The sequence below is a fragment of the Tachypleus tridentatus genome, chromosome 8 (genome assembly GCF_004210375.1).
Source record: "Tachypleus tridentatus isolate NWPU-2018 chromosome 8, ASM421037v1, whole genome shotgun sequence".
Lineage (NCBI taxonomy): Eukaryota > Metazoa > Arthropoda > Merostomata > Xiphosura > Limulidae > Tachypleus > Tachypleus tridentatus.
The window spans coordinates 93,527,619-93,550,461 of NC_134832.1; the positions used below are offsets into that span (position 1 = coordinate 93,527,619).

The 22,843-nt window shown below is 30.8% G+C and overlaps 1 protein-coding gene across 2 annotated transcripts; it reads right to left on the bottom strand.

Moving 5' to 3' along the window:
• Positions 1-610: 610 nt before the first annotated feature.
• On the bottom strand, positions 611-22,160 carry LOC143222963 (G patch domain-containing protein 11-like). Of its 2 annotated transcripts, none has more exons than XM_076450207.1 (6): positions 21,929-22,160; positions 18,492-18,715; positions 11,208-11,461; positions 10,330-10,446; positions 10,003-10,084; positions 611-1,072 (listed from the first exon to the last, which is right to left on the bottom strand). In XM_076450207.1, the coding sequence occupies exons 1-6, from the start codon at positions 21,988-21,990 to the stop codon at positions 1,017-1,019; spliced, it is 795 nt and encodes a 264-aa protein (XP_076306322.1). In that variant the 5' UTR covers positions 21,991-22,160; the 3' UTR covers positions 611-1,016. The 2 variants fall into 2 exon arrangements, with proteins under 2 accessions (XP_076306322.1, XP_076306323.1); XM_076450208.1 differs by having other exon boundaries at positions 21,849-22,000.
• Positions 22,161-22,843: the final 683 nt, after the last annotated feature.

A 22,843-nucleotide genomic window follows, 5' to 3' on the forward strand; every position in this document is an offset into this window, starting at 1 on the left:
CATCAAAAGAGGTTGAAGTTGTCAAAAAGTGTAAAAATGCTCATTTGACTACAAAAGTTAAAATTTGTATCTTCTCCATGTACCCAATAAACCTCCATACCAAATTTGGCAAATATACATATAGAGGGGTGAAGTAGTGCTAAAAGAATAGAAAAACACCCATTAAAAGTACAAAGCTGAAAATCTGTTTGTACCCACTGCACAGACATAATGAACCTCCCTACCAATTTGTGTTAAAATTCATTCACACCTTGCAAAGTAGTTACATGGATATAAAACAGATAGTACTATATTTTGTTTTCAACAAATATAACTCAATAAAACATTTGCTCTCGAACAGTAACTTATTTTTATTTTAGGTAAAATTTACGAGATATACAAGAATGCCCCTGTAAAACGTGTATATTAAAATAATGTACACTGTGGATACAAGATTTACACAAAGTTCAAGGCATTCTTCAAACAGATGCTAGGTAAACTATTGTGTTCATTCATGCTTCACAGTGTTGTAGATTACATAATCCATGATGATGAGAAAACTCACATGTAGAAAAAAAAAATATATGTAGATTACATATCTCTGAATATCTATCATAGAGAACTCTGAAACAGTTTTACAAAAAAGAAATTTACTTCGAAATAATTTCTTTGAAATAGCAATACAATATTCTGCCCCTTTTACTTATACTGGTTAATATTACTTTCTAAATTTCCAGCAAAATATGATTCCACAAACATTAAATATCTTTTTTACATGTGCAGAGTTTATGAATTTCTTTTTGTAAATTCAGGAAAGCATTGAATATACATTTTTTTTTCTGAAGTAAATGAAATACTCATAACAATTATAAACCAAATAGAAATTAATAATTTGCAGTTGTATTCAAAAACACATTACTTAAAGTAAAATGCATATAATACAGTGCCTCTTAGTGCAGTGCATTAAATGTATAATACATTGTCATGCCTGCTGTACAAATAAATATATCAATAAACACAGATAAAAGAATTTCTGGTTACAGATGATCTTCACTTGTATCTCCTGGGCAGTTATCTGACAAGTCTGTAAAATCTGCAATGAGAAAAAAAAAATATTTACTTAAATATTTCTTTAAGAGTGTTCAGCCCTTTCAAAATAATTTAGCTGTTATTATTTTGGTCTTATGAAACAAGGAATACAAAGCAAGCACTGAAAAAACTTTTTCTAAAAAATACATAAAATATATTGTAAGTAGTTTCAATGTTTTTGACAAAACATTTTGTTGATATAAAAACATATTGTGAGTAACCTTTCTTAACCAAAGTAATATATGACAAGTTTTAGAGTTCATTTGTTCCTTCAAGTAGAAAAGGTCATTGAAAGCATGTATTTGTAAATATTGTTTGCTGTGGTATTCTCTTAACAGCAGTCCAGATCTGTTATTAACTTTTGTGTAAAATCGATCATACTGTTCCTTCACTTACAGATTTACATCTTACCTACAAGTAGAGAGCCACTCTGGAAATAAAAAAACATTTCATTAAATAAACCAATATGAAACTAGGTATATGAAGTTACCATTAACATCTAATAAATCTGTCCTTTGCAATATTTAAGACAAACGTGGTTACACATTTTATTCACAAAATCTGAAACTTGAGAATACAACCCAGTCTCAACAAAGAATCTGATGAAGATGATCCAAGAAGTTCATTGTTCACAGAAAATAAAGAACAAGTTACATGTGTTTAAAAAAGCTCACATTTGATGAGTGGCTTGTCCACAAAACAGTGGTGATACATTCAAGGTATTATTTTATGACAAGTTTCACCTTGTATGAAAAACACTGTCTTGTGTAGTAAGGTGGTTACTGATATAGGCAAATATAAGGTTCTGCTCTAGCACTCCAATGTATTAAGCAACAGTAACTGGGCCTACACATACTGAGCTGTCACTGTCATGCTATTTAAATAACACCTTATGCCATAACTGAGAGAATTCTGTTTTGTCATATCTTGCAGATGATTCAACAAAAAAGTTTCTAAAAAAAATATTCACTAATTCTAGGTGTGTCCTTTGTCCACTGTCATAAAACTATAGAAATTGGGACTCAGAGAAAAAATTACATTGTCCAAAAATAAAGGAGTGTGTGATAACATCTGTTATGTCTTCTGCTGTCAATGTACAATACTGTCTGAAGTGAAGAATAGCTTCTGTCTAGTTGCCCTGTCATTGTAACCCATGCTAAAAAAGTAACTTTAAAGGTACTGAGGCATGTTTATACCTGTACTGCAACACTAGTGGCCATCTGAGCTCCACTACTTTCCATGCTTATTTTCACAGCATTAAGAGTTCATTCTGTTAGTTGTGGCTGCCCAGAAACTCTTGCTTTCTGACATGACTGGACTGCAATGTGATCTTATTCACAGTAGATAGCATTATTACAACTGACTTAATGATCTTTTGTTAAAATGGACAATATTTAGTCATCTAACTATCTAACATTATGAAAATATGGTTAATTCCCAAAATATTTTCACTCATGACATGGCTCTTTCTAATGTTAGGGACATGTATATACCTAGTGCATGGGATATTTACACCCAACTTACTAATAAGTATTAATTTCAAGGACCAAAGTTTTCTAATTCAAGTATATCAGTTTGGTGTTGCATTAAAGACTATTTTGTTCTTTTAGGATTGAATAAATTTCTTCCTCAACTTAATAACTTGTTTTTGGTTGTTACAAAACTCAATGTAAAGAAAGCATCAAACAAAATTGGGTTAAATCACTCATTTTATCTGTAAAATAACAGTGGTTAGTGTGATTATTTGAAGCATTACTATGTTTTTGTTTTCATGATTTTGGGTGATATATTTTTTGAGAGACCTATATACACAAGATCATGGATCTAAAACTATTTGGTGTATAAATATTTTCAAAAAGGTGTTAAATACCAAATACTCCAATGACAATTCTCGGATAAATAATTATATAAACTGTAAACAAGTGGATAAGTTTCTACTAACTTAAATGCTACTTGAAATATATTTCTGCTTTCATTCTTGATACGTGCTTCTAGACTACATTTTAATATGGCAACACAATTAAAATGATTCAATACTACAGTAAATTACAACCACAAAGTAAATGTACATGGAGATCATAACCATGCAAAGAAATATGCAAGATTAACAGATTTTTGTTTATTAAATAATTAAACTCTGTTACACTAAAAATCTGAATCATTTACCATGAACAGTGTGGACTAATGATTAATTCTTAGAAGAAAAAAATATTGCAATTCTAAGGTTGGATAACTGTTCATGTGAAGAAGCATAATATACTTTAGTAAGAAAAACTGAAGTTTTAACACTTTACACTTTGCAAAATCTATATCATGTTTGAGTCATATTCTTTTAACTTAATCATGAAAGTTTGATAACAAAAGTACATTTTTCATGAATACATCTAGCATTTACATTTTTTTTTTTTTTAAAGTGAGGAAAGGTGGTTGATGGGCTTTAGCTTCATAGCACCCAGCATACACCATTCTACATAGACATAGGAAGGATGATGAGTGAGTTGATAAAGCTCAAGTTCTCAGCTGGTCATCTTATAACCAACTTATACACTGTATAAGATACACATATTTATATAACAGGTCATCTTATGAACAGTGATGACGAGAAACCCACTTGTAGAGAAAAAAACATCTTATAACCAACATATACACTGTATGAGATACATTTTTATATAACACCATAGATCACTGCAACTTAAACAAAACCAAAATGTTAATGTGGATGTATTGTTTCAAATCTGTTTTTGCAACATAAGAATGTAAGGTCAGCATACACATTTTACATGTAAATAACTTGCATGTTATAAAGAAACTCAAAAGTATGCAAATACCTACACATGAATGTAATCAGTTAATTACTGGGCTCTATTAGTTTAGACCTTCAGAGAGAGCTTGTTTGATTCCCACATAGCCATACTTATATTTAATAAATTTCTTAAAATAATATATAAAGTATATATAAACACCATGATAACTTCCACAATTAAACTATCTAAAGTCTTCTTGGGTCACATTGTCAATCATTGACTTAATATGACCAAATATGTTTTCATATCACTATTTACAATTCAACAGTTCTTGGAAGTACTTCATGTTTACAAAATAAAACAAAGATATTATTTTAGTTAGTTCAACTACAGCACATTGTTTAATTTTACACATAAAATTATTATATTTCAAAAATTTACAAACATTATATTTTTACAATTTTAAACTTTGAAATGGTACAGAAAGGTTTTTTTTTTTTCTGTCTAACTAATTTTTGTAAATTGTTTGGGAAACCTTGATTACATTAGACAAACTAATTTTGTAAGAGACAATACAGATAATGAAATTTTATGTCAATTTCAAGTGAATAGAATCTGTAAATCAAACAGGCATCATAAAGGCAATACTATTTTGATACAAAGTGTATTGCTTCAAGTTTCAAAAGTAACAACTTAAAAACAAAATCTTAGGGACAGGAAATCACCCTGCAGAGTCTGGTGATTATACATCTTATTACTCTACAGGTACAATGTACAAAAATCAAGCAATTAAATTTGTTTTCTTGTCCAGTAATATGAACTTGGAAGTTTTGTTCCAACAATTACAAGAATTCCCTTGAACCAAAAAATGTATAATGTAACATTAATTTAGTTAGAAGATGGTACCTAACACATTACCAAACAGTGTGAAGAACAAGATAAGACAGAAGTATGTATTGAAAAGCCACCTTTGTACCTCCAGGAGAAAAAGGTTAAGTTAAACTAAAAAACAAATGCATGATATGAAATTAATTAGAATTTATTAATTTTATTTGGTAATTAAAGAATTTTTTTATTGTTTTGTAGATAGTATTAAATGTTGCTTTATTTTATTTTTAGTATTAAATTACCATGATGTCTACTTAAAACAGCAAGGAGGAAATTCAGGATATATAACTACAGTATATAAAAATTACCACGAAGATAAAATAAACAGGTAATTTAGCATAGCTTTAAAGAAACATTTTAGACAAAATATTCATGCATTGTGTAAGAATACAGGTGATTTCCATACGAGTTATTACAACTGAATGAAATTTATCGTAAGTATCATTCTAAAAAAATACTTGGCAAACAAGTCAATATTTTAGCATTTTAAATTTACATTAAACAGAGCATAGAACTTTGTTTTTATGCTACTATAAGTTTATTACTACATGACCATGAATAATCCCTGCATGAGATGATGATAGGTTAGAATTGACCATCTGTAAGTAATATGGGTGTCATCAATTTTGTATCGATTTCCAACACTACTGGATGATACATAGCCCACTGTTATAGCTGTTTTATGTTGCTTATAATCAGAATTCCTTCTATGATGCATAAACAAACAACAACCAGTCAAATGCTGCACATTTAGTTATTCCAGCCATGCACATCCTCAGTAATAGTGAAAAACCTCAATGACCCTGGCAGTTGATAGGCTTAAAACCTAAATAACCAGCTGATAGTGCACATCGACACATTACTGTGATGCTGGTGTACATTAAAATCATTCTGCAGATAAGTTGAAAAAATTACAGGGAACATTGTCAATAAAAAATGTTTTCCTCTGTATCACTGAAAAAACTATTTATATACAAAAACAAGTTAACTCACTTTTTTTTTTTCATATTCTACTTACTTTATACATTGTGGTTTGAAATCAGATAGATGCAATAAACAGCAGTTCAGATTTAACTTGTCTTCCTCAACTTACAACATAATAAGCATTTTGTTTAATACCAGAACTCATCAGCTGGAATGGATGAGACAAAAGATTCTATGTAATGCTATTTATACATTTAGTACACAAGTTACCATTTAAATACTGAAAGCTGATGATGTATCAGGAAGCATAACTGTCCTAAGGTGTTGGTTATTTTCATGCACAAGGAGGAAACAATCAATAATAATTGCATTTTATACACATGTTATTCATTAATTTAATAATGACTTCCAATACTGTATAAATCAAACACCAATTATAAAGCTAAAAACCTTTTTATACAGTTCCGTTTCAAGCACACAGCAATTCCTTTATTATACAAAGCATAACAGTACCAGCCCAATCTTTACATTAAATGTTTATTGTCAGGAACATAGAGATTTTGAAGAACATTCACAGGTAAATTAACACAGAAATAGAGGAAAATAATTGTTTCTAATAGTGATATAAAATAAGGTGTTGTGAGCCAACCTTCATAAAATATCATTGAGGTCATTCAAGGTCCAAAATGTCTATTACAAAAATGTAAACAATAACAAATGTAACATTCTGAACCACATATTACCCAAACTGTACTTCAAGATCAACAGTCACAGGCATAAGTCTAGCTTTCCACACACACAGTTGTACTACACATAGGTCTGAAGTACAAGGTCAGATTTCTGGGTAATCAGTCCACTGCACCTTCAAAGGATTCAAAGAGATTAAAAGGTACTGGAGAAAAGCTCCCTACTTGAGGTAGCACACTCCTGCTATTGTTCCCCAGTCATCTAAAGAATAGTTAATATAGTCCACAGCATATTACCAGAATTTCCAAGCTGCTCTAACATGGTATATTGAATGGTTTCTGGATGTCATCCTTCACATATAATGGAAATAAATGTCAGTAGCTATGTGATACAGGTTCATATACTCATAACTGATGTACAAACAGATCAAAACTAAATGTCACAACCTCCAACAGTTACATTTACAATTTAATTAAATAACTTTAGTATCAATGTATATGAATAAACTTGGCATCAAAACATAGTTAAACATCAAGTTTAAAATTTTACTTTTATAAGAAAACATTTAAAACCACTCTTAATATCCCCTAGTATGAGAATTACAATATTTTTTTTCTAGGTCTTTCCTCTTCTCTCATTTATTTACAACCCTTCTCTGAAGTACAGAATTCAATCTAAATTAATCATTGCGATGTAAATATTACTCAGGGAAAGTTCAATTTTTATAGTTTTAATCTTATTTGCTAATGGAACAAAGCTAGAAAATCTAACCCTCTTCCCATGCTCAAACTTCCAACAGTTCTCTCTCATTTGTTTATACTATATCAGTTATAACCAACAGAAAAGCCATGTTTTAATCCCTGCAATGATGTATAATGCTACATTTGTATCAGTATAGAATTCTGTGAACTGTCTTCAATTTGAAAGTATCTCATCATATTCAGGTTAAGCAGCTAAGGGAACTGATTTAAGCCTCTCTTGTATTAGTTAGAAAAACCAGTTAAATTAAAATAGTTACAGGACACTGTTTGCATTGTATGCCATTATTCTATCTTAGGTGCATTATGTAAATAAACAAAATAATAATTTAGTTACCATCAATATAAAAAGGTAGGTATTAACTTTCACCAGCAACCAAAAACAAAAGAAATGAGGTAAAAGGTATTATATTCATTGTTTTCCATAAATATTTTTCATTTATGTGTTACAAAAGTAAATTTATGAAAAAATTAGAAACTTTAGTTTATACAAGTTTATATCAGTTAAGATTATGAAAACAAAAATCTTCATGAGGTATACTCATGAGTAATTTGTACATTAAATCATTCAATAAGGTAACATAAGCTTCATGTTTACCAAGCTATGGGATTGTGTGGCAGGATTATTAGTTATATATAATTCAAAAGTAAAAAGTATAATAAAATTAAGTATAGATGAAAGTAGCTGTGACAAGCTTTTAATTTATTTGAGATGAGGAATTGTAGTTTCCTGTTACAAACAGTAATCATTTTAGAAAGATAAAAAAAGGTAATTTATGTTTTTTTTCATGGTAGTTACAGGGTTGGTCAAATTGATCAAATCTGTATAGTTAGGGTGAAAAAAATGATATAAAATATACAGTATTAACGAAAAACAATGTTGGAGAGCTATTTAGGATGTTTTAAAGGTTATGCAAAAGATATTTGAATATTTTCAAATGAAATGTATTTCTAATCTAAACACAAAATCACTTTGAAGTCAGAGCAGTCAACACTGATTCCATACATTCACTGAGAAATCTTTAATAAAATTACTTAAATAAAAAATATTATTTTTTAAAAACAAAAGACTTGCCAAAAGCTTGCCAAATTTTGTGAAGATAGATACACAAAATACATTAACTCTTTCACAACAAGCTTGCTCCCAAAGACCGACCTCATAACCATTTTGAACTTATGATTTTCATGCTATAATGTTTAATACAGTATGTGTATTTCCATGACATTTTGTTGATCATCAGCAAATATAAGATTTTCATATGCAAAATATAAGATTTTTTAAGCAATGCTTTTCTCATGCACTTTTATTCTAATGTCGACTATCCAACATGTGGAGCCATTTTGAATTTAAGATTAAAAAACTTTAATGCATGAGAATGTTCATAATTCACAAGTCTTTGTAATCATCAGGTAACTATCAAATTTTTTAGAAAAAACTTTATATTTTATTGTCACTATTGTATCTCTGTACAAATGATTTATCTGACCAACCTCATAACCAACATGAAAAGTCCAGAAATAGATATAAATTATGTTTCTTCATCCTATAATGTAGTCATTCTAGGATGAAAACATAAATGTTTATTCTAAATAGCTTAAATCTTAGTGTTATACATCTAACAGATTTATTATTTTCATGTTATTGACCTTTCAACTGTGCCTAACTAATAATACAGAAGTTGCAATGACACACCACATATACACTCATGTTATCATATCCAAGAGATTAAAACTGGTCATTATATATTGACCTGTCTTTGGTGTGTTCTCCTGGGCCAGTATTTTGTAAAATATAGTTGTATTTCAGTTATAATACATTATACACACACACACACACACACACACACATCATCACTGTTTACAAACAAGTTCTTAAATTTCAGTAAATAAAGAAGTATAGAAAACAATTATCTTTTCTAGTTACAAACTGTGTACTTGTTTGCTGCTTGCTGTAAGTTGCTAAGCCTCATCAACTTTCAAACGTGGAAGATGTAAAATAAAATCTTTTTAGGTTTTATATATACATTTTGAAATAACAAAAATCATAAATTATTATACCAATACCATATACTTCCACTACAATTTATCAAGCTTAGTAATTAAGCTATATTTGATTCTTAAAAAAATATGAATTTTCAAGCTCACCAATGTTTTATCTTACTACTTGGAAACTAACATAAAAAGAAAGAGTTTGCCAAGCAAATACTTTCCAAAGGCTGAGAAAATCATTTATGGGACATTCTCAGCTTTTGATTGGTTATGTGCATGTTCATGGATGAAACAGGTGTAGATATGCAAGCATTTTCAAAAAAAATGTGAATTGATTCAATAAATATATGAACATCTCAGAAAATAGAAAAGATATATTTGAGTTTGTAATTATTGATAATTTGAATATCTAATTCATAAGAAGCTATAGACTTTGCATCTGAACATCACAAAAATCTAATTTGAACCAATGCTGCATTTAACTTTTCATGTAACATGCAGAAATTGATATTTAGGGTGTGTTTTTTTAAATATTTATTTTTAAATTAAGAACCTAACTTATGTATAATACTAAATTTAAATTAAATGAACAATTTGATGCCAAACTTATATTCATACAGTCCCAAAATAGTTCAATAACATTTTGTATACAAGTTTGCAAACACGATGGCATGGCCTGTGACCATAAGACGATATGTCAGTAGGGTTAAAAGTTATAGTATGGAAACTATGATAGTAACTTTATGATCAGGTTACTAATACTGACCAACCATGTGGAGAAAATAAACATTTTGATGGATGCAATTTTGAATGATCTCGATGACATCATCACAGATAAGCTCATAACACCTCATTTGAAACCAATAACAATCATTTTTGTATATCTCTGTGTTTCAGAGTTATTTGTCTCTCACCCAACATATATATATATTTAAAATTCTCACCTTCATGTGCTGTGCCACACCATACACAATAAAAATGTGTACTTCTGAGGTAAGCTGTCAATATTTCCAGTTTTTCTGATGGCTATAGTAAAGAAGACCATTATCAATTTCTTTATATGCTAATTTAAGAAAATAACACTTTTAATCAGAAAAGAAAAGTGTATACATTTCTATGCTAATATATTTTGCAAGCACGTTTTCTGATAATACTCATTTTAAGATAATTTTATCTGTGGAATTATTTGAAACACAAATAAACAACCTCTTACAGACTAATAGTTTTTCACCTTACTGGAACCAAAAACTACTCTAATACAGTATACTCACATCTAATTCCTCTTCTTCTTCCTTTTCAGCATTATCATCATCATCAGATTCATTCAAGTTGGCATCAGTCATTTCACTGTGTGGCCAGAACCACGGTTCATGTGGTACCTCAATATCCTGAAATTCAGTGATGATTATAACTGTTTCTAAAAATTTCTAAGCAGAAAAGAATGAGCTATATACTCTAAGTTCTTTCTTTTTTTAGTATGAGTTGTTTGATGTTACATTACCCACAATGTTTCTAGAATATTTTCTTAATTCACTTCAGACCTGACATGGAACAGTAAAATGTTTTTGAAATATTGTGAGAGATGAAATAATTGACAGGTTGGTGCCAAAATTTTATGAACGAAAATTGTGCATCTGTACATATATGTATACTATAATTTTGTGATTTTTTTTTATCTGAAAGAACAAACTAACTAAATTAATTTAGCAGATAATACTTATACCTGTTAAAATGAAAGTGTTTCAACTTACTGTAACAGCAGAACATTCTAACAGTTGTAGTACTAATACTAATCACTCATTTTAAAGTTACCAACAATCCTATTAGGATCAATAATGTCAATAATTTGAAATATACAATGACAATAAATGTGTTTATAATCTTTGCAAGATATTTTTTTACAGTAAATATTAGAACAAAACACAGTTCAAGGAATAAGAAATGATACAGTCAATATATATATGTATCTATCTCAAGCTATTGGTGTCAAAACTATAAATAAACCACAAAGTATCCAAAAAGAAACTTTGAAAGTTACTTTGAAAATTTTATTGAATGAGGGTTGAAGAAAAATTAGTATCTAATATATAGAAAAAAAGAAGGAGAATTGTGATCCATATCAAGAACTAATTTTTATCAACACATTTACTATGCTCTTATCCAGTTGTTCACATGCTTTCTGGCTATTTCTCAAGTCAGCAAGAAGTCTTTTCTGAGCTATTTTGTTTCTCGAATACTGTTGGAAGTTGGTTTTTGCATTTTCTGCATCTTCTGCTTTTCTTTTAACCATGGCTAGGTAAAAAGCTTTCTTTTTTTCAGCTTGAATTTTATCTTCTGCTTCTTTGCCAAGTCCAGTTCTATTTGCTTTAACTACCAGAGGTATTGGCTGTTTTATTCCCGAGTCTATTAACAATACAAGAAAAACAGTGTCTTCTATACATTTCAAAAGGCTGTTACATTTAACCTAAGCTTAGGCCACACAAGAAAAGTGCTACAGAAACCTTTTAAAAATTGATAACTTTAAACATTAATAGATATACTTGTTTTGTTCTATGTTTTACTATTTTTTATTGTCTTTTGGTGTTTTAAGAATTAACTTGTTTATTCAAACTTGGATCCATTAGTTTAAATTCATCTTATAGATATTAGCAGGTTATAATATAAATCAGGCTGTATTACAGCAAATACATAAATACATTTTATTATTAAAATTAAGTATATTGTTATTTCTAATAAATTATTTTCTATTACTATGTTCTATATAGTGAAAGATAAGTTTTACTACTTCAGTGTGCAGACAAACTACTGAGAAAAAAATTAACTGGTTCTTAAACATTAGGCTTAACAGTAACAGTAAATAATAGGCTACTGGTATTTGGTATCAACTATTTATGTTCTGGTTATAACTTTTGATACAATGTTTATGACATGTATAAGAGTCAAGCATTCACAATTTGTAAGATTTATTTGGGAACTGAGAACTTGCATGTACTTTTAAGGAAGCTAATAATGAAGATGTGCAATTTTTATGTAGAGTTTATACATTGGAGCCTATCATAATTTAACAAGAGGCAATGGATAGAGATATGTAGACTGTGGGAAATGGCAGCAGAATTTCAGGAGGAGCTTAAGCTTTTATGTGCAAGGAATAAATCAGCTAGTAATGACTTTCAGGAAGGCACAATGAAAAGTATTAGAGTAAAAAGTAATAAAGTTAGTTACAAAGTTCCTGTTCCGTTGAACCTGAAGACTAGGAACTATTAGATGGAAGGAAAACCAAAGGATCAGAGAAGGATGTGGATGATGAGGAGGATATAGTTATAGGTGATTCCTTGAAAAGGCACATGTGTGCAATAACCAGCATGTTAAAAAGGAAAAAAAGAATCACATCATGTATTCTAAAGATGGCTGGTATGGGTATTAAAACTTTTATTAAAATAGAGAACAATGTTAAAGTTTTCTTAACCTGAAGATGACCTAAGAAGGTCGAAATGTTGTTCTCTACTTTATCTTAATAAAAGTTTTAATACCCATACCAGCCATCTTTAGAATATACTTCTACTTCAAGTGGGTTTCTCGTCATCACAGAGAATCAGATTATCCTACCCAGTGACACAGAAGAAGAATATAACTGACAGAGCAGAAAATTTAATAAAGGGAGCTTGCAGAGATGCATTTAGTTAAGAATCATTTAATGAAAAGTGTCATAAGTTAGTTTTATCAAAGATGCTGCCAAAATTAACTGTAGTGATGAAGCTATAAATAAGTCACTAGGGATAAATGCTTGGTTCAAGTATGAACAGCTTTTCTGGTTGATTTATGGGATACATTGAGTGGAAAAAAAGATTTATTGTAATGGATGGGTTATATTTAAATAGGGTAGGGGCAGGCTTGTTTGTTATAACTCTTAACTCAGCTATATGAGAAGAGTTACACAAGGTCTAAACAATTGTCAAGGCCCAGGAAAACCAAATGCAAAATTAATAAGAGGTAAAGAAATGTTTAGGATATGTAATAAGCATAGAAGGAGTTATAAGATTAAGTTTAATTGTTATTATTGTAATACTAGAAGTATAAGAAATATAAAAGATAACTTTAGAGCACTAGTAGGAATGGAACATTTTTATATAATGAGAAAAACTGAAACATGATAATTGCAGATGATTTTGATACAGAAGTTGGTTTGAAATAAAGGGTTTCTGGCAATTTAATAGGGATGGAGTGTTAAAGAGATAACAGAAAAGTGGCTTTACACATAAAATGTGACTTTCAGGAAGTTAAAATCAGTATTATTAGAATAAAAGGAACAAACTGGATGGTCCAAAGGAATCACGTTATTCACCATGAAAAACGTCCTTTGTCCTGCAGGCATTGTGGATTGTAGCATTGTCCTGCTGAAAGATCCAGTCATTTCCACACAAGCGAGGGCCTTCAGTCAATAAGGATGCTCTCTCCATCATGCCAGTGTAGCCAGCTGCTGTTTGATGTCCCTGTATCACCTGAAGCTCCATTGTTCCATGGAAGGAGAAAGCACCCCAGATCACTATAGAACCTCATCCACTGTACCATGAAGAAAATGTCTCCAGTGGGATATCCTTATTGTGCCAGTAACATTGGAAGCCATCTGGACCATCCAGGTTAATTTTTTTTTCTCATCAAAGAACAAAACCTTCGTCCACTTTTTTACGTCCTATGTTTGGTGCTTCTCAGCAAAGTTTAACTGAGCTATTTTGTGGTGTGGAAGGAAGCGTGGCCTTTGAAGACATTTACAGTTTTTAAAGCCTTTCTCTCGTAGATGCCTTCTTATTGTTCTTGAGCTGCATTCTGTGTCTTTAAGGACCTTAATGTGGTTCGGCAATCTGCTGGTGTGTTGCCAAACAACCCATCAAATCCTCCTGCTCAACGCCGCAAAATTTTCTTGGGCCAACCACTTGAAATTCTCATTCTGTATCCCTCAGGGTCTTTTAAGAAATTTGCAACAGCAGTTTTACTATGCCCAGTCCCACCAGCGATAGCACGTTGAGAGAGACCTTGCTTTTACAGCTCAATAATTCTGCCACGTTCAAACTCTGTCGACTTTTTAGGCTTTGCCATGTTTTTACCCAATGTAACACAGGAGATGTCAGTGGGAAATGTTGACAACACTAGTGCTTGAACACAGATGCCTAAATTTCATTACGTGTTTACTAATTAACGCTTTGTTTCAGTATGGTCTTAAACTTTTGACCAGCTAGTATTTAGGCTAATTTCATAGTGTTCACATTTTCCATATTAAGCACTAAAAAGTTTTTGTATTTTCTCTTTTCTCATTTTCACCTTTTGAAACTCTACTCAAATAAGTGGTTGAGTCAAACAATGCAAAATACATATTTTTTCCTTTATCTTAATTTGCCTTAAGATTTTGGCCAGCAGTGTATATACCAATTCATCTACACGTTTGTACATGTTAAGTATTTGCACTATAACTTTTGATGGAACATGTATATCTACCCAAAGTGTGGTAGACATTTAGCAAAGATGACAAGTATTTTGTAAACAAAAAATCTGATTTTTTGATGAAATATTGTTATTAAAGATTTGTTTGTGAAAATAGAGTAGTTTTTGTTACTAGTCTCAGTACAAAAAGATTTCATGTTATGATTAAAAAAACACTATACTTTGTCCCCAAAATCTCAAATAATCTCTAACATTTCCTAAATACACTTCAAGTGTTTGTTTTGAGTAACACTTCAAATTTTATGTTATCTTCTATACTCTAATAACACTGCACAACAATGTTTATGCTTCGTGAACACTGTTGGGTGTTCCTTGTAGATTTTTGGCTGCTGATCAAGAAAATCACATCCAAATTTGCCAATCACGTACTGTTTCATCGAAATCTTCAGTTTTGCTACAATGGAAAAATGATATCAGGGCAAATGGAATCCTTTCTGCCCAGTGCTCTGAATGTCAAAGTGAAGAAATTCAACCAAGCGTGGGTAAACGGCGGGAGTAACTATGACTCTCTTAAGGTAACCAAATGCCTAGTCATCTAATCAGTGACGCGCATGAAAGGATTAACGAGATTCCCACCGACCCTATCTACTATCTAGCGAAACTACAGCCAAGGGAACGGGCTTCGAGAAATCAGCGGGGACCTGATTTCCCGCTGATTTCTCAAAGCCCGTTCCCTTGGCTGTGGTTTCACTAGATAGTAGATAGGGACAGTGGACACTGCAACGTGATGCACAGAACATTGAATACAAACAAAAATCAGAAGCAAAACACTTTTAATTAGATTAAACTTAACAGTATATTAGAAACATAAAAGCAATTAAATACGTCATTGCTGGTAAACAGTTAACTGTCTACTTTTCAGTGTTCCTATGTGATAAAGCAAAACCAAAACTATATTTGTGCATACCCACTAGATACCTGTCACAATCAGCAAAACCTTTCAGGAAGCAAAACTTTTCAAAAAAATTGTTGTGCAGTGTAAGTGGAGGATATAATTGATAGAGCAGGAGATATAATAAAGGGAGATACCACAGATGCAATTTTGTGTGGATGCTTGGTTTAAGTATGAACAGCTTTTCTGGTTGATTTATGGGATACGTTGAGTGAAAAAAAAAGAGATGTATTGTAATGGATGGGTTACATTTAAATAGAGTTGGGGCAGGCTTGTTTGTTATAACTCTTAACTCAGCTATATGATAAAATTTATAGTGGATGGGAATAACAAAGTGTTACAAGTGGTTTGGTTTGTTCTGAATTTTGTGCAAAGCTACATGAAGGCTGTGTAATAACCATCAGTCTCTGAAGTCATTCAAGAAGTGTGCAAATAGGATTTCAGGTTGTATCTACAGAAATACTGAATACAAGTCTATAGAAGTTATAATTTCATTGTACAAGCCATTGGTTAGGCCAAACTTTAAATATTATGTTCAGTCTTGGGTTCCTTACCTTAGGAAAACACTGATTTTGTTGGAAATGGTTGAGAGAAGGATTAGTAGAATGGTGCTTAAGATGAAGAAGTTGTCATATGAGGACAATTTGAAATCTTTAATTGTTCTCTCTTAAAGAAAGAAGAGTTACGGGAGATCTGTCTGAGGTGCTCAAGATTGTAAAGGGAATTTATAGTATTGATGCATTGTTTTTTTCATACCTAACAGTGAGAGTAGCAGGACTAGGAAACAGGTATAAATTTTGGCAAAGTAGGAGTGATCTTTAGCTAATTAAGACAGTTTTATTTTTCTGAAGGTAGTCATCTTTTGGAATGGGTTGTCTTCAGATGTTGTGGGTGCACTAAGTTTAAGAAAATGCTTCACAAGTATATAAATGATAAGGGCTGGATTTGAGATATTTAAAAATATATATATTTTAACTTAGAGGATGGAACAGCTGAGATGGACCAATAGGTCCCATGTGGTTCCAAAACATTAATGTTACATTAAATCTATCATGACCAGAAAGGTGCATTCTGCTTAAAGGGAAAAATTTAATTGTAAAAAATGAACTTGTAGTTATTCTTGGACATATTAAAAACAACACTTGAAAATTGAAATTTATTCAATAAAATGTTTTACTTATTAAATATTATTAATCAAAATCATAAAAGAATTCAAAATTTGATTATGAGTTCATTTCATCTTGCTTTGAATGAAATCATTAGTGTCTGTAAATTTCCTGAAATTTGTCTGGCCATAATACCATGTTTATATTCCTCATGGAGAAGAGTTAAGCTAGTTCCAAACAAATAATGCTAATTTGATCTAGTAACTTGAATACAATTGTAGTTATTTCGATTCTTAGCCAACAATTGTTTCTCAATATTTGTTATGATGTAGTAAAATTGCTTTGAGAGGTCAGCAGTTAGTGATTTAATCATATTATAAACACTGTTCTGTTCAAACATATATGCAAATATAGAATTCAGTGGGGTTTCAAGTAGAGACTGTAACAAAGTGATAAAAACTTAGCTTGTCGATATGTTGCTTTACAACTTTAAATTACTCTTGAACTGTAATACTGCAATATGATAAGAAATGTTTTCATAGAACAAGGTGAGGTAAGTTTAGTTAAACCATGTTGTACTCGACTATACTAATTTACCTCTTATCAACAGGCCAGCTGATTATGATCTTGTTTGATTAAGTTTTATCAACCATTTTACAATTTGAATAGGCAAAGGCCATCATAAAAAAGAAACTTAAAAATATTACATATTCAGTGAAACCTTCTGGATAGAAATTCTTTAAAAAGTTGGCTAGCTTATAATTTTGGTATGACAAAAGAAATAAATGTGACATTTTTTTTCAATTAAAACATACATATATAAAATTTAAAGTTATAAACATTTAAAAACTTTACAGGAAAGGTTTACAAGAATGTAAGAAAATACAAAAACCAGGAATTAAAATTACAATACAGGTCAGTATTTCTGAAAAAAACTTTGCAATGAAATCATTTCAAAATTTCAAAGCTGCAAATTGAGACACAAATATCACATACAGAAATAAGATATTTTAACTGTATAACCTGCTTGATCAGTAGAGTGTTCATCCAGTTCTTTTTAATAGGGTTTGGTTTGTTTTGAATTTTGTGCAAAACTACACGAGGATTATCTACACCAGCCATCCCTCATTTAACAATGTAAGACTAGAGACAAGGCAGCTAGTCATCACCACCCACTGCCAATTCTTGGGTTACTCTTTCACTAAGAAATAGTGGGATTGACCATCACATTATAATGCCCCCATGGCTGAAAGGGTGAGCATGTTTGGCCTGACATGGAATCAAACCCACAACTCTCAAATTACAAGTCGAGTGCCTTAACCACCTGGCCATGCCAGGCCTTTTAGTAGGGGCAATAAACAAACCACACAACAGCTGTGTTGTTCCCATTAATCCAGTTCTCCCAGAATTAAGATTTTGACTCTAAAGAAATGTTTTAACAATTAAAAATAGTAACCAACGTGTTATACAAGCCAACATTATCATAAACAAGCTTATAACATGCAAAAAATCTTATATTCAAATTTGTCAACTCATCCAACATTTAAAATTCATATGAATAAAAGACAAAAACAATTCTTGTAAGCAAATCTTATCAGTGTTAAAGACACAAGTACATATACTTTCAGGAGTGATTACTGAAAGAAAATGAAATGATTACAACCAAAACAATATATTTCTATGTGCTTATTTGGTTACTATTAGTTCACACAAAGAGCATCCATTAATTTCTGCTTAAGTACTATTTGTTGTAGTATTTTCTGTCTGTACAAGGATCACTAGTTTTGTAAATTGCTGATTATGATATATAGTTAACTATAATGAATCTAGCTGTCAAACAAAAGAACAATAAACTGAACTTGATGAACTAACTAGTATTATCAAAACATTTTGTTATATTCTATTGCTGTAATGTGAATATACATTTAAACTATGTTACCTTTCTTTCCCAAACTCATTCCTGGTTTGTATCCCATCTTTTGCAACATAGCAAACCCTTTATTATTTTCAGGAAGAGCATTACTAAGTCCTTGTAAACGATTTTCTTCCTCTAGCTGTCTTACAGGCTTTTGAAAATTACGTTTTTTACTTTCAATTTGTTGTTTCTCTATTTCATGTTTTCTCTTCAATGAGTGGTTAGAAACTAATCCAGGTCGAATGTCACTGAAAAAAAATGTCAAAATTATATGAAAATATATTTTAATAGAAACTGAATACTCCAGAAGAAAGCCAAAACAGATTTATTATAGGGAAATCTTATCTTACTAATCTGTTAATTTATTTGTTATCTAAATTATCTAGATGACAGAAAGTCTGTGGACTTCAGATTTTTAAGAAATATTTTAATAGAGTGCAATAAAGAAAATTACCTAGGAAAGTCACATAAAAGAGTTGGTGAAAGAGACGTTAACTGTGGTGTACAGTGGTTTGGATGGGAAGAAACAAAAGGTTATTAACCCATTGTCTTACCTTCTCCTCATACTTATTTAAAATGTTTTTCCTAATCAATATGGGTTTATACATACTTAACTTTACTGTCTTATAATCACATATAAAAATTTTGCATTATGCATTACAAGTTGTTCACTATATGTAAAAGTAGTATTAATGAATTCATATTTTAAGGAATAAAGTAAGGGTACAGGATCACTGAGTCCAATCAAACTTGAACAATTATAATCAAAAGCATGATCATCAACAATTTGTGGTGGGTCAGAGCATACTGATTCCCTCAATGCAAATGCTCCCCAAAACAACTCACATGAACCAAAAAATACAGGAGATGAAGGAAACACCAAAATAATAATCTAAAGACTAGTCTATAAGAAGAGCAGAGGCAGAAGACAGGAAACTGGGAACAAGGACAGAAACTGTAACATGCCTTAATAACTAAATCCATCAAAAGGGAAAAGGCCTGACACAATATGCAACTGAGAGGTATACTCAGAAGGGAGAAAAAGGCTGCTCAAATCCAAAACTTCCCAATCACTGAAAACCATGATGGGACAATCATCAGTGTATTATAATTGCTGTGTGAAATTGATCAATTTCCAACAAACCAGAGCCATCACTTCATGGGTCAAGAATTTTGGTTCAGACCCATTGGATGTGGTCGATAATAGTGCTTGCAGTAGTTGTCATCATTACAATCTGAACTGCAGGAGTGTAACTTATGAACTTGAAAAAGGATATAAAATAATTTGTAATTTTCTACAAAGAAGAATAAAAATAGTAACGAACAATGTAACTAAAGCAGAAAAACCAAGAAAGTAAAACCTTATAGATAAATTTATTAAACGTCAAGGAAAAAACACATTTATTCAATAACACTGCTAACTGAGTAGTTAACAGCTGCAAAATTATTTGCATGTTAGTATGCAGATATGTAGGAGTTTCAAAATCTGCACCAACAGAGAGCAGTATGAGTAAGAAAAAAAAACACTTTGTGAGGAGATAAAATAGTGTACTCAAATAACATTTTTGTAATACAAAGCAATAAGAACTAGGACTAGTTCTTGTCAGATGTTGAAGTACACGATATTACAAAGTATACTGACAGATTCAAATAGAAATAGTAGATGATCAAGAGGTTGGATTTATATTGGCTATTATCAGGGGCTCCAGAGGTAGAAACATTATAATAGATAATTTTTATAGATCACATGTTCAAACAGAAAAAATCAATAAGAAATCCTGTGTTTTCACACTTCCAAGTGAAACTTTTTTCAGATAGTTCTGTGATAAACTTATTATCACGATAGTAACAAGCTACTGAATGAAATTGTATGAAGCCATTTATTCATTAGCAGACATTTGTGAAAGAGAAAAATAAATTTCATAAAAGGTTAGTAAAAAATTGTATTATATAAACAGAATATATCATTGGAATGAAGTTGGATATACTCCATTAACTTATGAAGTATTAATTGTTTCTATTACACATCTCAACAATTTACCTTGTCTTCCCATACAAATTAATGTCATCATTTATTCACCATTTCAACTGTTTACTTGTAAAGAGACACTACATAGTTTTGAATTTATGTTGTCACCTTTGTATTAAGCACTGCTTACAAACATACACACATCAATGATACTATATGTAAATATTTCTTATTGCCTTCTATCTACTGTAGGTCAAGTTCATTTGCAGAGTTCTATTACTGAACTGGAAGTTTCTGACTATCAAAATTAAGGAGACAGTGGATTTCATAATTAAAGTATACCTAAGGATTAGTAGTAACATCCAGTTTATGAACCAGGATTGTGTTACACTGATTTGTTAATTTCACAATAGACAAGATGGTATTACAATTTGTAAGTTTCCAAAGCAAAATTAAGTAATCTGACACAGTAAGCATACATACATTAGTTGTACTCAATCTGGAATGTTCAGTGTGTGTGCATTATAAATGCATTGATATTAACATGGTAAGTAGCAGTTTAGAGGCTCATCAGTACATTAATTTTGTATGTATTTTATTACACACCTATAACATAAATAATACTACAAAAGTGAAATGAATGTAGTTATGATTACTTGAAACATGAATATTAGAAAACTTGTTTGATAAAACATAAGCTTACTTGTTAAAATTTGATATATAAAACTAACAAGTATACCACCCAAATCAGCAAGAATTTCTTTGGGTATGGTAAAGGTAATTAAAACGTTTGAATGAGGAATAAGCCCTTAAATGAAAGATACTTGTAGCAACATTTAAGTTGAAGACTTATAAGTACGAGAAGGTTTAGCTTATAAATATTACCTTACTGTTTTAGAGCTTCTAATAAATGAAACTTTCATAAAACAATACAGTGACAAAAATAATATTACAAATCAAAGCCAGCACAAAATCACTACAGCTTATGTTTTTTGTAACGACATCACTTGGAGTTGATACTGATTTGTTAATGTTACCAGAATGAAGCAAATAGATAAGGTGTGATTAGTTTTTCAAACAGAAATTTTTTTTTTTTTATTAAGTGTCACACAAAAATCTATGAAACTCAGACTGCTACTATATAGATGTATTCTCAATATCTTAAATTTGTGTCCAATACGTTAAGAAATTTTAATTATTATTTATAATCTGACTGCCTGCAAATATTTAAAATTGTTATCTGGTTAGAACTTAGAATTTCAAATCTCAACTTTAGAAACGTGAATATCTTCACTACATAAGATTAGCGTCATATTCTAGGTTTTACAGTTACGCTTACAACTGAGCTATACTTAAATTCGATCAATCTTAAAATTTTATAAACATTAATCTACAACTTAAAAATGTAATACTTCGTATATAATTTCTTCACACTTCCTCTGCTCAAACAAAGAGCAAAAATAATCATGTGGATTTTAAGTTTCGAACATACTTTTCTAAAGGAACAGTGATAAAAGTGTCTGACATGTAATCTACTTCATCCTCCTCCGCCATGTTAAAATAAGGGCACGAAGATTACGTAATTAAAGCTTACTTCGCTTTATTGACAACTTTTAATACCCTGTCACAATCTAAATGTAAACGAATATTACTTATTATGTCAACTATGCTATATATATGCTCGCAGGCATAAGGAGGGTCTTTCTTTGCGCCCCCTACGTCGTAGAAAACCATACGATTTCCGAGGGAGATTGCATAACAAAAAAGGAAAATAAAAAAAAGAAAAACAAGGGCAAAAAGATAAAAACAGGAAGAAATATGGATCGGATAGAAAGACAAAAAAATCATAGTTAGAATATCAAGATTAAGGTATGATTTTTGTTTCTTCTTCACCATTTCCTTACCGTCGGGGCGCCAGCGCATGAATTTTAGTAAACAGTTGAACAATGGATCAAGCGAAATGATGCAATGACCTCTTAATTCTGCATCATTTTTTTTCCTTTTACGTCTCCTTAGTGTCGCTGGTTCAAATCTTCGTCACACCAAACATGCTCGTCCTCTTAGCCATGGGAGCGTTATAATTGTTCAGTCAATCCCACTATTCGTTGATAAAAGAGCAGCCCAAAAGTTGGTGGTGGGTAGTGATGAGTAGTTGCTTTCCCCTACACTACTAAATTATGGATGGCTAGCACAGATAGTCTTCGTACAGCTTTGCGCGAAATTCAAAGCAAACCTTGTAGTTAAATAATGAAAGTATATACAGCCCGGCATGACTAGATGATTAAAGTACTCGACTCGTAATATAAGGGTCGCATAGACGAATATATAGAACAATTTTATTCTGTTTTTTTTTAAATTAATATTTATAAGATAAATATATAAACAGAATAAAATCTTCTCTTTTTAT